Raw genomic sequence first — 16441 nt, forward strand, 5'->3', positions numbered from 1 at the left:
CTTGCCCCAGCACAGCAGTTTTGCCTTCTATTATCAATAATTCACTTTTCCTATTTTCAAACTTTATCCCAATAGAACCATAACTGTTTACATGATTTAAAACAAATTTTCTCTATCAATATTGCAATATTCACTCTGTTACCTTTTGTGACAGTTCACTCTTTGGAGTTGCTATATACTACAGCATAAATAGAGCACAGTGTGTCCTTTCTATTAATGGAAGTTTGCATTATTTCCAATCTTTAGCACAGATACAGTTGGCGTGTACACACACACACACACACACACACACACACACAGAGAGAGAGACATGTTTTTTCTATCACTTGTGTTACTTATTTCTGTATAGATTTCAGTTCTACAAGAAGGACAGAAAACTTCAAATGGCCAGAAATTGGAGACTGTAATATTCCTCATTACACTTACAACCCATGATATGGATAACACATATTACTTCTGTCAGTTGCTTGATGTTCAATACTTTAAAATTATTTAGTGAGGCTGTAACAGTCACTCTAATATATTGTTGCTTATGTATCTATAGTTATTTCTCCAAAAACTATTTTGGTCATTTTATAGTGATGATTACAGCTCACGCTTCCTTGCCTGCCCACAGTGGTGTGCTTTGCACCCTGAACAGAGTGCTTACTTGATAAATATTTGCTCCTTGAGTGATGGAGGGTATGCTCTGAATTAATGAGGTATTACTGTGATTCCAGCTGATGGCTGCACAGATGACTGCATTGACTTTGGCCTCATTACTGCAGCTGTATAGGCATGGCCTGTGTTGATTTATGGAACTCTCCTTAATGTCCTGAGGAATCCTGAATATATGAGGCTCATTTATGTCACATCACAGGATCCTACATGATGAAATGGAAATTGTGTTAGCCATTGTTAGGTTTAATCATTCTATCAATATTTATTTTGGAAATTAGATAACCACAAATGAAACAAAGAATGAGTCGGTTTACAGAGGAAGTAATTGGCCAGGGGACTCAAAGATTCGTATTCAAAAGATTCATGCAGCTTCTCCACCTATAAGCGGCAGCTTTGACATCCAAGCTTATGGACATACCCTGAAAGGTATATTTGAATTGTTCAGAATTACCAGAGATATACTAAAGTTGTTCAAATACATGTCTATGCATTTGATATTAAATATTAACTATTCTCGATAATTACTATGTATAGTTATGCTACATCCAAATATCTAAATAAAGGATTCATAGTGATACATATCATATTAAAGTCAGTAATTAATAGCCTTTTGTCTCAGACTATTCTTTTGGTAATTTAGAAAGGAATGCACCCATCTAAAGTTAGGGTTATAAGTTATAGACATTTTTATTTGGAAATATAAATAAATAAATTCTTGAGTCCTTTTTCTGGAGGTGGTTGAAATTATGACCTTATATAGAGTTATGACCTTATATGATAAATACATTGAAAGAGATCATTACTGTGATATCGAGAAATGTTATAATATTAAAATATTTATAAAATGGGATTAGAATAGGATTTTTAAATATGATCTTAATTAAATCAACTATACCTCTGCTATTCAAAATGGTATCTACTACCACACGTGTCCACTAAAAACTCTGGCTGTAATAAGCACCATATTTAGAAATAAATAACATTTATGTATGGCTTCATACTTTTTTATTTTTAGTTTTAGTACATGTGTAGTTTTACTTTGTAAAATATTACAACTAGTACCAGAAAAATGTTAATTTATGTCTGAGCATCACAGTCTTTATCCAATAGACAGCAAGTGCTATTTTAAACAAAAGTAATGTGTGTTTGGTGCGTTCACTTTTAATAACATTTTTTCCTGATTTATATAGTTAAAATTGTCAATAACATGAAATAAGATTGTCTAGAACAAATGACATTTGAGTGATTTCTTCCCTGCTTAGTATATATAAGTGTTTTAATTTCCAAAAGTTTCTTTTATATTCTTATATTCATGAGTTACAGGTTATCCATAAAGCAAACTGACATTCAAATAAAAGCTTTTTGGGTTTTTTTGTTTGTTTGTTTGTTTTGTTTTTTTGTTTTTGTTTTTTTTTTTTTTTTTTTTTTTTTTTGTTTTTTGGTTTTTTGAAGACAAGGTTTCTCTGTGTAGCTTTGTACCTTTCCTGCATCTCGCTCTGTAGCCCAGGCTGGCCTTGAACTCACAGAGATCCGCCCGGCTCTGACTCCCGAGTGCTGGGATTAAAGGTGTACACCGCCACTGCCCGACAAATTAAATTTTTTTTTTAAACCTAGACAACACTGAGACGCATTACTCATATAATTTTGTTTCTCGGTAATACACATGGGATAAAAGCTCTGAATTTCTCTTTGACTGGAGTGGAGGAGGTGTGCGATTGACAAGTGATACTTTTTACACACAGTACTTTGAGGAGCGCTCCGTTTCTGAGTCTTTGCTCTCTCTCTGATGCAGGCATCCCTGCTGCTGTGTCAGCCTCAGACTTGCAGCTTGCCCTGCAGAGCCTGGAAGAAATAGGACAAGTCGCAGTGAACAGAGAGGGCACCTGTGCTGGATACTCATGGACCATCAAGTGGAAAAGCCCCTGTGGAAAGCAGCTGCTTCTGCAGGTCCCTTCACGAGTACAACGTTTATCAACTTATCTGTGCTCCTTGCTAATGTGTTCTCTTTCTTAGAATCCTAAAAAGAACTGGGGACTGGGGATTTTTCGAAAGCAAACCATAAACTAATTTTATTTGCTTTTTGTTTTGTTTTGATTTTGTTTTTTGTTTTTGACATAGGGTCACTATGTAGCCTTGACTGGCCTGGTACTTCCTATATAGACAGGACTAGCAATGAACTGATAGAAATCTGTCTGCCTCTGCCTCCCAAGTGCTGGGATTAAAGCTGTGTGCCACTGCACCTGGCTCATAAACAAACTTTTAGAACTATTTGAACAAAAGAATACTATTGTGCATTAGAATGACCAGGCAGGTATTCTTTTTTATGGAGAATAGCTGTTGGTGCTTTAAATCCCTTGTGAGAAGCCTCTTGATGGTATGTATACAGGCAGGGCTAATGTCACAGATAAATTCAGCTGTTGATTAAGAGAGGACACAAGAATAATTAGCCTCATCACTTGTAATTCTTCCTTCAGAGCTGTATTCCAAGACGGAAAACTTGTTATTATAAAGATGACCTCTTCAAGTCAAATCTAAAGCTGTCCTCTATTTGACATTGTTATATTTTGCACACCAGAGAGGAAGAAAAGTGAATAACGGCATGTGTAAAGGAGATTAGTGTAGAAGAACTGGGGATACATAGGTTCTAAAAGTAAGACAAGTCTTCTACAGCTAGTGATAGAGCAGGATACTCTGGGATTTGTGTTTACAGGGCGCGCACACCTTCACACACACACACACACACACACACACACACACACACACACACACCATACAGGTAAACAAACGTGTAAATCAGACACACACAGAGAAGGACGATGCTTTTTATTGATGATGAAATGAGCTAGCACTTCCTTTCATACCTGTTGGTTAGAATGTAAAGTAGGCCAAATGCTTTGAGGATTATGTGGTACTGTCTTAACATAGCTTTCTGTGATTTGGCAACCTGTTATACAATTCCATCTTATTGAAATAATTATACAAATGTGAAATAGTATAAGCAAAAAGGTAGTCACCACTGCATCATTTCTCACCATAAAACTCTGGAAACCTAAATCTTTTTGATGGAAGAATGATGGTTGAAATGTCAGAACCCCCTATGACAGCTGTGTAGCCATATGTGGCATCCACATATAGTCACCTGGAAAGATGCTACAACATGAGGTGGAGAAAGGGCAGAGCCCCACTTAGGAAACATTTGAATGAGGAGATAGGAAAGTAGGAGACAAAAACACATAGAAACATGTAGCCATAAAATTCACCTGGATGTGCAGAATATATAAAATAACACAGAAGTTATTTTACAGGTACAGGCTTGGAAATAAAAGTCTACAATTCTCTAATTGAGGTGGGCTTTCTCTTGCTAGCTCTGCTCATCTCTGGTATCCATCACTCTTTTCCCACCAGTCTCTACTCCTAATTCATCGTTGCTGTTCTTCATCACTAGCTCATGCAGAGTCCATCATGGAGGCATCTGTCCGTGCTGGTGCCTGTATATAGCAGAAGGGGGTCATACCAGAATAAAGACTTTGAAATGACCAGATTATACATATGGACATAATTTGGCTTTATTTTTATGACTAGCAGACAATATAATCTAAGAATGAGACACCAAGATAGCCAGAAATGAAAAATGCTAAAGGGAAAAAATAACTCAACTTTTTAACTATTTATTAACAATTTACCAAAGTAGCAGTACTGAGAAAGACCAGAGAGTATTTTAAGACAATAAAATTAAATAAATTTGTTTTGTTTAGTTCATTCATATTTTAATTAATGCAATATATTATTATGCAATAGTCTTACTATTTTTCTTTGAATTGATTATTGTTACTCTGGGAAAGTTTTTTTTTTTTTTCAAAACAAATGTGACTAAACTTTTAAATTATTTCATCCATAAGCCTTTATTTTCTCCAGCCATGCTTAAATTGGTTATATTCTCCATTGCTACTTTAAGTAAATTCATTTTGTGTATAAATAGATTAATGATTCCAACATTATTGGAGAGAAGGCTAACGTGACAGTTACCACAGTAAAGGAAGGTGGCTTATTTAGACAACGTATACCTGGAGACATGCTCCGTACCCCCAACCATCAACCACAGGTATTTTTCAAGCTTTTCCCATAATATTTATAACTTTAACTGTATAACTAATGTACCAAAGATCTTGTAAAACAGGAGTGTTAACAGCTTGAGTTTCACGTGAATATTTTTGTTAACAGTTGACCAACTTTTGGGGAAATTATCTTTCTAATGATGAAAGATTTTTTTTAAATCTACCACTGACAGAATTAGTAACAATATTATTTTATTTAACCTTTTATATTTGTGTCAGATAATTGTTAATGTTGCTACGTTAGTGATAAGAACATTAAAATATAGAGAGTATAGATGAGTTTCCTTAAAGCAACTTCTATTTTTCTTCATAGTATGAATTAAAACAATGTCTTCATGATTTAATTTATGTAACTTTCTAGCCTAGATTTACTATGATTATCTGTTTTCCTTCATGTATTTATTATATTCCTATTTACAACTACATCAGAAGCCTAATGGCACATTTGCTATATAGATGAACAGATGAATGAATGAATACATGAATGAATGAAATTTCAAAGCAGAAAGTATAAACACATTTTTTGTAGACAATGTTCTATTTGTTCTAAACCCTGTGCATAAAGACATGCTTTAATGATTATTGCTATACTTCATTACTAAATTTTGTGCATATTGTACTGAGCTCTCCTGTCTCACTTGTTCACTTTTTGGTCTGTGTTTCTTGACTTGAAGGTTGAAGTCTATGTCAATGGAATTCCAGCTAAATGTTCAGGGGACTGTGGCTTTACATGGGATCCCATGGCTACTCCCCTGATTTTGACAACAACACCTTCTGAAGGTAATACCTGCTTTTAAACTTGAAATATGAAGTGGAGGATAGCTAGAAAAATATGTTCTCTGATCATGATTTTTAAATATATTACTGTCACTAAGGCAGGCAAACAGTTCAATAAGGTGGAAACTATTTGTTAGCTGAAACGATGGAAAGAATACTCATTAGTTGAAAAAAATACTACCTAGGAAGCCACATATAAGTCATTAATCTTCTATTCCTTACTTTCAAAGTTAGAATCGGTCTCTGTAATTTCCCTGTGACTTTGAGACACTGTTCTTCTACTCTTCCAGTGTATGTATCCATTCATTCATTGTATAAGAACATTCACTGTGTGAGAACATTCCCAGCAGAGCTAGCAAATAGACAGTTGTGGTTTAACAAAAGAAGAGAACTGAGTATTCACTTTGAGAAAACCGAATGATTAATGCCAAGAACTCATCTCCACTTAGGGGAAGCATTATTATTGGGGAAAAATGTAATTGTGCTTTTTGTGTGAGCTCCTAAAAATTTAAATAAGCATCAGGGATAAGGACTGTAAAGAGTAAGTTTTTAACCATAGTGATAAATTCAGAAATCATAATCTTATATTTAATCTTTGTAGCTAGCTGCTAGTAAACTTTATCTGGTTTTTGCCCTCGTATTTGCTAATAATTTTCCATTTTTGTTTGCAGTTCCCAAAAATTAATTTGGGCTCAAAGTAATTAACAACTTGAACCACCTTTTATTATATTTTATCAACTTAAAAATAATGGGAAAGTATAATAGAAACCAGCCATTTTTATTTCTTCACTGACAATTTATTACTGCTTACTTTTTGTTATACACATTCCAATCACCAGGTTAAAAAATATTATGAGAAGCCAAAATTCTTTTAAAGAATCATTCCTACTACTAGTCTCCAGAGCTCCCTGAGGCAACTGCAGTAATAAAATTGTGTATTTCTTTCATGCTTTTTTATGCCTTTTTGTATTTGACATACATAAATAGTAATTTTGACGTGTGTGTGTGTGTGTGTGTGTGTGTGTGTGTGTGTGTGTGTGTGTGCTGTCAGTGATAGGTCAACCTTGGGTGTCATTTCTCATGGCCTGTCTACTTTGTTTTTATCTATAATTAGAATATATTAATAATACACAAAATAGGCTTCATTATTATGACATTTTCATACATGTATATAATATATTTTGATCATTTTCACCCTCCATTTCCTTCTCTTCTCTCCTCTTTTCCTCCTCCAGATGATCACCTTCCTCTTTCTAGTACCTTCTCCAACTTCCCCTTCCTCTGCCTTCAAGGTCCATCTCCTCTCCCCATTCCTCTGCAAAGGAAAAGTATCACTTGTAGTTCATTCTTTCCTCCATGGTTTCATGATGGGCTTGCTGCCCTATCAACTTGTTTGTCACTAAAATACATTCTTCTTTTCTTACCTAATTCCATGTATCAGTGAAATAATTTTCTGATATATATTTAAGCATGAAATATGCTATCAATACAGAGAAATTATATGGAAAATATCATCACCAAATAAATGTATCTTTTCCCCTTGCTTAATTTCAGGCTTATTGTTTATATCTTATAGAAGATAGGCATAGTCCTGCTTAAGAAACATCTGATTTTTATAATAATAGATTCTAATTTCTTTATCTAAAATGTAGTGACCTAAATTTATCACTTTCAGGGTCCTATGCAGAAAGCACAATACTAACCATATCGGGCTCTGGATTCTCTCCCACATCAGCTGTATCAGTCTCTGTTGGGTCTACCAGTTGCTCTCTTCTTTCTGTGGATGGTAGGTTCTTTTAAACATCACAGAGTCTGGTTGTTTTCTCCAAGAGAAATGGGAAGAAGGAGCTATCATAAATATAATTGTCTTCTAGTATACATTATAGTGTTGTAAAGTTAAAAGCCTAGACTGGAAAATTTTATATATATATATATTCAAAGAATATATAATCACAGACTGATTGAGTGTTAAACAGTGTCTTTATCCCATTAAGAGTGACCTGCCACACATTTATTCATATATACCTTACAAACTGAATGCACAAGATTTTTGTATACTTTGATGAATATCTGAGACACAAAAAATGTTCAAAGTATGACTTTGTTGTCCCATGGTCTCTAGCCATGTTTGTTGATGCTGTTAGTTTGTTTTTGTGTGTACTGGTGATTGAATTCAGGACCTCAGGCATGTTAGGTAAGTGCTCTACCACTCAACTACATCACCAGCCCTCTGTCTTAGCTATGACAATGCCATAAGGCAAGAGGACATGACTATATTCTTTGACTTCTAGTTACATAAGACCTCTTTCCAGTTATGCAGAATTTAAATATCATTTACATCTTTTGCTTCCTGACATTAGTGGAAACACAGTTACTTAATTTCACTGAAAGTTATCATTCACAATCCTAAATGTTTTTCTTAATTAAATCACATTTAAATCCTATGAGCAAGACCACTTGCCAAATCATTTTTGTTGAGTTTTATTGAAAAGTGTTCTTGAGGTCATATAGCCAATATTTTAACATTATTACCTAAACTGTAGTAAATGAAGTGAAGAAAATGTTTTCATTTAGTTTTATCACTTGTATTGATAGAACATGTTATTTCACTCAATTTTGGACATAAGTAATATGTTGAGCCAAAAATTTAGTAAAAAAATTTAATATAAATTTCAAATTAAAAATTAGAATGATAAAAATTTTTATGTGCATCTTGTTTGGTCAATGTTTTGAGATTTACTTTCATTGTGGATTTACTGTTTCCTAGAAGTGACTAATTTACAGCAGCTAGTATTTTGCAAAGATTCTACCTTCCCACTAAGATTTCCCTGTCCCAATCAGAACATGAGTAGTTGGATATATTTCTTGGAGTCTAAAAACAAATGCCAATGTAATACTTGCAAATTAATTTTACTGAGGGTTTTTTTTTTTAATCTTAAAAACCCTGCCACATGTATTTTATCATTTTCCTCTTCTTTTTATCACAAGATAATGAGATCAAGTGCCAGATTCTGAATGGAAGTGCTGGACATGTACCAGTTGCTGTGTCCATTGCTGATGTTGGACTAGCACAGAATCTAGAGAGTGAGGGATCCCACTTCATTTATCGGAGTCAGATCTCACATGTCTGGCCTGATTCTGGAAGCCTGGCAGGTAATAGCTAACAGTTCTCAACTGAGGTGACCACATATATTTTCACAACTGGGTTTTCAGTGTTTCATATCTAGTGCCAGGAAAATGGCATGGACCCTAAGTTTCCCTCATAGGACAAAGGACAGTGTCCTTTCGAAAGGTGCAGAGATTCAATGGCTGGCTAGTTCTTTTCTTCCTTATTAAGCACAAGTCGGGGGACTGCTTATACTTACGTCATAGGTTATTGAATTAATATCATCAATTATTACATGTTTCTATAACAACCTCATTAATTATGTCAAGATAAGATTTATTAGTTATTATTCTGCTTACCAGCTGCTCCATTTGTAACCAGAGTCTCAGTGGAGCTACTCGACCTAGAATAAAGTTCTGGGACAAACAGGACAAAGGAAGGCTGACACAGACAGTCACACATTTTTCTTTTGCTGTTTCACTTACTTTGTGGTTTTTTGACCATGATTAATATTGGAAATTTTGCTTTAATATCGATTTGTGTGTGTTAATTATTTTATTATTTTTGTTTTTTTCTCTTCTATTTTTATTTTATTGTGTTTTTTTCTTAGTTTTCCTCTTGCTTAGAGATATTGAAATTTAAGTCTTAATTCACCCTTGTTTCACACACATGAGCTAAAGTAAATAGAAATGTTGTGACTTCTTTCCAGGTCAGAGTGGTTGCTGCTTACATATCCCAAAGCCAATATGAAAAAGCCCATGCAATTGAGAGTTTAGCCGTGCTTGTGGTGGTGATTGTGTTCACGGCTACTCCTCCACCCACTTGCCATCCCTCTGGTGGGACTGGGTGATTCAGAAATCATGAGTTAGATGGTGAGGAAGTTTCTGTTGTAGTTAATCTGATTTGGGGTTTTATTTTCTTTGTTTTTCTTACAAAGGTGGTACTCTGCTGACTGTAGCTGGATTTGGCTTTAGTGAAAATTCTACTGTTTTGGTTGGAAATGAAACCTGCAATGTGATTGAAGGAGATTTGAATATGATAACCTGCCAAACATCAAAAGTAAGGCCTCTGACTTCAGTCATCCCTCACCTCCAACAGACCTAACCTTATCAACTAGGAAACATGTACACAGGCAGTGAGACAAATGTTATATTTCTACAAATTTCAGGGTTTTCATTATTATCTGTAAAAACTGTTTCTTCAATACCTCTTAACTAAAATCCAAAACCAAAATATTATCTCCTCATCTGAGACATTTAAAAATCACATTGAAGATGGTTACACAAAACTACATCAATAAACAATGCATCTCACTTGGTGTAATAGAAATAGAAACAAAGTAAAGATGAAATTCAGTGGAAATTGGAGATCAGAAAGAGTCTCATAAAAGAATTAATGTCATATCAGCACTAAGGGGTCATCAGAAGCTTTCTGAATAAACTAAAAGGTGAAAAGAACTCAATATCAATACTCTATAAATTTCAACGGAAAAAATCTAAACGTTTAATTTTTAAAAATAAATTTATTTGTATTTGTATTGAAAATTTACATTTATTACTTTTTGTGTGCATGCATGAATGCACACATGCCCGTCACTGCACCTTTGTGGAGGTAAGAGGACAAGTTAGCAGAGTCACATCTCTTCCAGGGATCTTCCCAGGATCAAACAGATCAACAGAGTTGTCAGCAAGCACCTTTAACCTTGAGCCATCTAGTTGACCCAGAAAATTATATTTAAAAGTGATAAAGTTTCAATTTGTTGGCAAAAAGTTTGAAATTTGCTATAGGATATAACACCTTAGAATCAGCCCTTCTTCTTCTTCTTCTTCTTCTTCTTCTTCTTCTTCTTCTTCTTCTTCTTCTTCTTCTTCCTCTTCTTCATAAATCATCCTTAAAGCTGGGTGGTGGTGGTACATGCCTTTAACCCCAGAACAGGCAGAGGCAGGGGAATCTCAGTGAATTTAAGGACAACCTGGTCTACAGAGTGAGTTCCAATACTATACAGAGAAATATGGTCTAGAGTGAGTTCCAAGACTATACAGAAAAACATGGTCTTAAACTCCCCCACACCAAATTATATTTAAATTTAAATCAGGTCTATGGCTCACCAATTATGTGCAAAGAGAAGATAAATGCAGGTGCACTCATTAATCTCAAAACACAACAGAGGAAGAAGGGGCATCGGTAAGATGTCTATGGGACAAAACTCTTTGAGTGTGTATTGGACTGAATGATAGAATAAGAATTTATAGGCTGTGACAATATGAAAAACATTTTGTTAAATCATTCAGTTAAATACAACATGTGCATTAATACAATGCCAGACAATAAAGTCTGCCTGAGAATTTGCACAGATGCCATAGTGAAAGTATGAAGTGCTTTATTGTGTCTAAGTTATATATTTTTAAGAGTATGTAAGTAGATTAGCTAATTATTCAGTCTAGTTTGTGAATGAAGTAGAAGAATTATATCTGAGTCTATAGCAAGAGAAAAAGGGTTAAAATGATATCTTATTCTTTATCAGTTGGAGAACCATTTGCCCAGAACACCTCAGCTGCATTGTGTAGCCCTTAAAATCTAATAATATTTCCCATTATGGTCCTGATTCACTTGCTCATAGAACCCCTCTTCTCTCTCTTTGACTGGACTCCTGGAGCTCTGCCTAGTGATTGGCTGTGGATCTCTGCATCTGCTTCCATCAGTCATTGGAGAAAAGCTCTGTGATAACAGTTAGGGTATTCATCAGCCTGATCCCTGGGGCAAGACAGATCAGTTGAGGCACCCTCTCCACAATTCTATGAGCAAATACATCAGGAACATGATGGGGAAACATGCAGGGATGACCAAACCAAACTAGAGGGAACTCATGAAAGTTGGATCAATGACTGTGGAGCCTACATGGGCCTGGACTAGGCCCTCTGCATGGCAGAACAGTTGTGTAGCTTGATTTGCTTGAGGGGAGGGAGCCTGGCGTAGGATCAGAATCCATCCCTGGTGCATGAGAGGCCTTTTAGAGCCCACTGCCTATGAAGAGACACCTTGTGCAGCCTTGAGTCAGTGGGCAGGGCTTGGACTTGACTCTTCTGGATGTGCCTCCCCATGGGAGGCCTTCTTTTCTTATGGATGAGAATGGGGAGTGGGTTGGGAGGGAGAAGCTGGGGGGTCAGGAGAAGGGAAGAGTGCGATCTTTGACTGGTGTGTAAAATGAATGAAAAAATTATCTTAATTAAAAAGAAAGGAAAAACGAAAACAAAAATATCCAATAATATAGATGCAGTTAAATGAATCATAAACTATGCAGGACCATTTATCTTTGTCTTGAGAATTTAAATGCAGAACCTATGCTTAATATGACAACTTTAATTATCAGAGAACTACTTCTGATTCATGACTGAAACAACTTCAGAAGTTTATTTACAGTGATTCTCTTTCTGCAGCCACTGAATGTGTGTGTGTGTGTGTGTGTGTGTGTGTGTGTGTGTGTGTGTATGCATGTATACAGCCTCGGATGTAGTTCCACAAGAATTGTCCATTGTGTTCTTTTCAGATTAGCTGTCTTACTGGCTAGATGTTGCCAACAAGGCTAGGGTGGGAGGTCAAGCCACCGCCTCTGGCTTCTTACTGCTTCTCTCTCTCTCTCTCTCTCTCTCTCTCTCTCTCTCTCTCTCTCTCTCTCTCTCTCTCTCATTAATGTGTGTTCTGGGAATCAAACAGCTTGTCATGCATGCAGCACAAACACTGACTGATTATCTCCCCAGCTAAATTACTGGATTTCCAATACTTCATCACTTAAAATTTTCTATTTTGTTTTTTCCATTTATTTCAGAGAATTGAAAGTACAGTTGATATTTCTGTTATTACCAATGGAATTAAAGCCACAGCAAAGGATAGTTTTAGTTACAACTGCTTACAAACACCAGTTATCACTGATTTCAACCCTAAAGAACGGGCAATTTTCGGTAAGTTCCTCAGTGAGATCAATCATTCATCTTTCATGGTCTGGGTTACCTCATTCAGTATGATTATTTCAAGTTCCATCAATTTACCTGAAAATTTCATATCCTTTTTCTTCACAGCTGAGTAAAATCCCATAATATATATGTACATTTGCATTGTCCATTCTTCAGTTAATGATCATCCAGGACAGTGAAAGCTCCATAAACAGTAGTAGGTTTTGTGTGATTTCAAGCTATTCTTCATTACATCTTTATTGTAGCACCTATCACACTGCTGTAATTTTGAGTCCACAAGTGACTTTTCCCATAAACACACAAGTAAAAAAATCAATCATTTGATGAATATATGGAAACCACTTCCAAAAGTCTTTTAAAGCATAGTCTCTCACCAAAGTTTTGCTCCTTACTTTGAAATGTGCTTTTTAATTTCCTTTACTTTTAAATACAAATAAGTCAACTTATAATTTTTCTCTGAACATGAACAATGGTGAGAAAGATACTGTATTTTTGAAAAATACTTAAACACTTTTTTATTTGTGAAACAAATATGCATTTTATGTGTATATAGAAGCATGAACTCATTTTTTTGAATTTTGCCTCTGAAAGCGCCAACGTTTTCTAAATCCAATGAAAGATAAATATGTTGATTGGTTAACATGCAAGTTTGGTGCAGGATAAAAAGTTAAATTTTTGTAAAACAAGTTGTATTTTTTCTTTTAAAACAATAGGAAACATCAATTTAACAATTAAGGGTTATAACTTTGGAAATAAAATCACAGAAAATATGGTGTATGTTGGAGGAAAAGTCTGCCAAGTTCTTCACTCAAACTTCACAGACATTAGATGTCTTTTGCCTGAGTTACCTCCAGGAAAACATAACATCTATGTCAAAGTCAGAAATTGGGGCTTGGCATCAACAAGGTAGGATACTGATTATAATTGATAGAGCTGTGGAATGTTTGGGGCTAATAAAATTGAGATAGAAAATAATCATTAATTTCCAAATATGTTGATTGATTTCTTTACCTTTTTATATCTCCTCATAGAAAAGATGTTTTAAATTTCTCATAAAATACACAATAACACTTTGGTTTTTGAACCAAATAATTTAGAACAGGTTTTACAAAATCTCTGTGCGGTAGGATTTCTGTATCTGTCGTGTGACTTACATTCATCCAGTAAATGTTTTTCAAGCAATTTTAACAGTGCAGAGGGGGGGTGGGGGAGAGCATTTGTTTAATTCTGGATTTGCAATAATTTCCTGCACTAATGGTACTCATTATTTTTTGGGAGGATTCTCAGCACAGAATTAAATGAGTACTGTAACAGTTATAAATGTGAAAAGTTTAATAGTGGATCTTAGTTGTTATAAGAGTGTATAATGGAGGGAACTAGCATCACATGGGACAGGGCAGGATTCTCTGAGAAGGTGATTTAACTATGCTGGTATCTGGCCATCTAAAGAAAGGAGTGGAGCTAGTCCCTCACTGATTCTACTTCCTGTAGGAATTTTGAATTTTCTTCCCTGAAACTGTTGATGGCAATGTATTTTTTCTTCTCTGAAACAATTGCTAGTTTGGAACACTTTGAAGAAGAGCAAGCTGAATCAATGGCTTAAAAAGAAGGCAGAGGGAGCAGGTGTCAGAAGAGAAGGACAAACAATTGCCACAAAATCTTACAGGGACTGAGGGCCAGTAAACCCAAGATTCTAGGGCTGCATTCCTTGGCAGGTTCACAGGGAGGGGTTCACAGAGTTCTTGAAAAGCTACTGGCTTCTGCTGCTCCTGGATGATAGTATGTACAGAGTCAAACACAAACTGTGTATTTAGAGGGTAGTTGGAGAAATGGCAATTCAGCACACTAAAGGAGTTCCATAAAGCAACGCAAAACCTTATTGGGATCTACAGAGATTGTGTTGTCATGGTGGGACTTGGGACGTAGGATGTATCTAATCAAAAGAACACTGTACAATTTGATGGCATAATATCTCTAATAAAACAAAGTAAAAACTGCTTTCCCTGAGATAATGAGAAGGAAAGTCTTGACAAGTTTTCAAAAAGTAGGAAAAATTAAAAAGAATCACACAAAAAATAATTACTTCAATAATGTATGGAATTATGTTGCTACCTTTCTTACATGTAAATCTGCCTTCATATATTATTATAGTAAAAATGTCAAGTACTTTAAAGAATTTCATTTATTTCTTGTGATCTCATTTCTTATAATCAAATTTTCTATATTATCTTAAGACTTTTCATCTCACATACTTCTGCTATTATATTTTTTAAAATTCTAGCTTTCAAAATTAACAAATACATTTAACCAAAGTAAATATTATTACCAGATTATCTGGTCTGAAAAAATTATGTCTAATTACATATGTACTCAATTATTTCCTATTCCCCAAACACTGTGGGCCTGAGGTAAGGAAGCTCTTTGGAAATCTATTCTTTTGTTCTTTTCAGGAACAAGTTAAAAGCTTCCATTCGATACATTTTGGAAGTTACCCACATGTTTCCACAGAGAGGTTCTTTGTATGGTGGCACTGAAATCACTATAATGGGTTCTGGATTCAGCACAATACCAACTGAGAATTCCATCCTCTTAGGTAAAACCTTTGTCCTGCAAGCGGGGGTGGGGGGTGGGGTGGGGTGTTAAGGTTCTCCTTGATTAAAACGATCTGCTGGAGGCACTGGGTTATTACATAAATACTTTCAGTTTTTTTTTTTTAAACATTGTAAAAAAGGTTACACAAATACTATTTATTGCTTGTCTATATTTTAATGTGTGCATGGAGGGTGGGTCCATATGTATGGGTACTCATAGAAGTCAGAGGAGGACACTGGACACCCTGAAGCTGGAGTCATAGGTAGTTGTGAGCCACTCAACATGGATGCTAGGAACTGAACTCGGAGCATTTGCAAAAGCAGCAAGAGCTCCTACCTAACTACTGAGCCCTCTTTCCAGTTCTTTTTTCTATTAAAGTAGAAAGGGTCAAGTGTTTGTGGTTAAAGGGCTGATGAGAAAGTGAACAACTTTGTTTTTGAATCTTTCAGTTGTAATCAATTATCACTGTGTATTTAATGTGAATAAAACACCTCTGTGAAAATATAACCATGCTCACCCTTGGGAACAAAAGTATCAAAGATCCTCCCATATGACACAGAGCTTGTTAAGCATTGGCTCTTTACTACTGATAGTTCATCTCTCTAGTTCACAAAGTCAACTGAAAATGTTTTCCTACCTTTGTATTTTTAGGATCTTTCCCGTGCAACATTACATCATCATCAGAAAATGTCATCAAATGTACTCTTCATTCAACAGGGACTGTATTCAGAATTACCAACAATGGTTCACATTTTGGTACTAACCAACATTTAAAAAAATTTTTTTTGTTTATTCTTCTTTCATGCAATATATCCTAGCCACAGCTCCCTCCACTCCTTCCAGTTCCCACCTCCCTTCTCTCCCAGATCTATTCCTGGCCCCCAGTCTTCCCCCAGAAAAGAGAAGACCTCCCAGGAACATCAGCTGAACATTGCCAAGCAAGATACAACAAAACTAGGCACAAACCCTCACATAAAGGCTCTGTCAGACAACACAGTAGGAGGAAAAGGACCCTGAGAGCAGAGTGACACCCCTCCCACTGTCAGGAGTGGACTCAAAACACAAAGCCAACAACCTTAAGATACATGCAGAGGACCTAGTGCAACCCAAGCAGGTTCCTTGATTGCCACTTCAGTGAGCACCCATGAGGCCTGCTTAGTAGATTCCCATGGGCCATGCTCTCTCAGTATTTTTGACCCCTCTGGATCCCATAATTCCTT

General features: G+C 35.6%; 1 protein-coding gene across 1 annotated transcript in view; it reads left to right on the forward strand.

Annotated features, from left to right (window-relative positions):
* The window catches only part of Pkhd1l1 (PKHD1 like 1), a 158587-nt gene that overhangs the window by 45556 nt on the left and 96590 nt on the right, over positions 1-16441 (forward strand). The window contains exons 24-34 of the mRNA XM_036207672.1: positions 939-1086; positions 2453-2607; positions 4640-4762; positions 5450-5555; positions 7228-7338; positions 8541-8705; positions 9596-9717; positions 12485-12617; positions 13343-13535; positions 15080-15222; positions 15873-15977. Of these exons, the coding sequence (XP_036063565.1) occupies positions 939-1086; positions 2453-2607; positions 4640-4762; positions 5450-5555; positions 7228-7338; positions 8541-8705; positions 9596-9717; positions 12485-12617; positions 13343-13535; positions 15080-15222; positions 15873-15977 (1504 nt within the window). The remainder of the gene's footprint in view (positions 1-938; positions 1087-2452; positions 2608-4639; positions 4763-5449; positions 5556-7227; positions 7339-8540; positions 8706-9595; positions 9718-12484; positions 12618-13342; positions 13536-15079; positions 15223-15872; positions 15978-16441) is intronic.

The sequence above is a fragment of the Onychomys torridus genome, chromosome 16 (genome assembly GCF_903995425.1).
Source record: "Onychomys torridus chromosome 16, mOncTor1.1, whole genome shotgun sequence".
Lineage (NCBI taxonomy): Eukaryota > Metazoa > Chordata > Mammalia > Rodentia > Cricetidae > Onychomys > Onychomys torridus.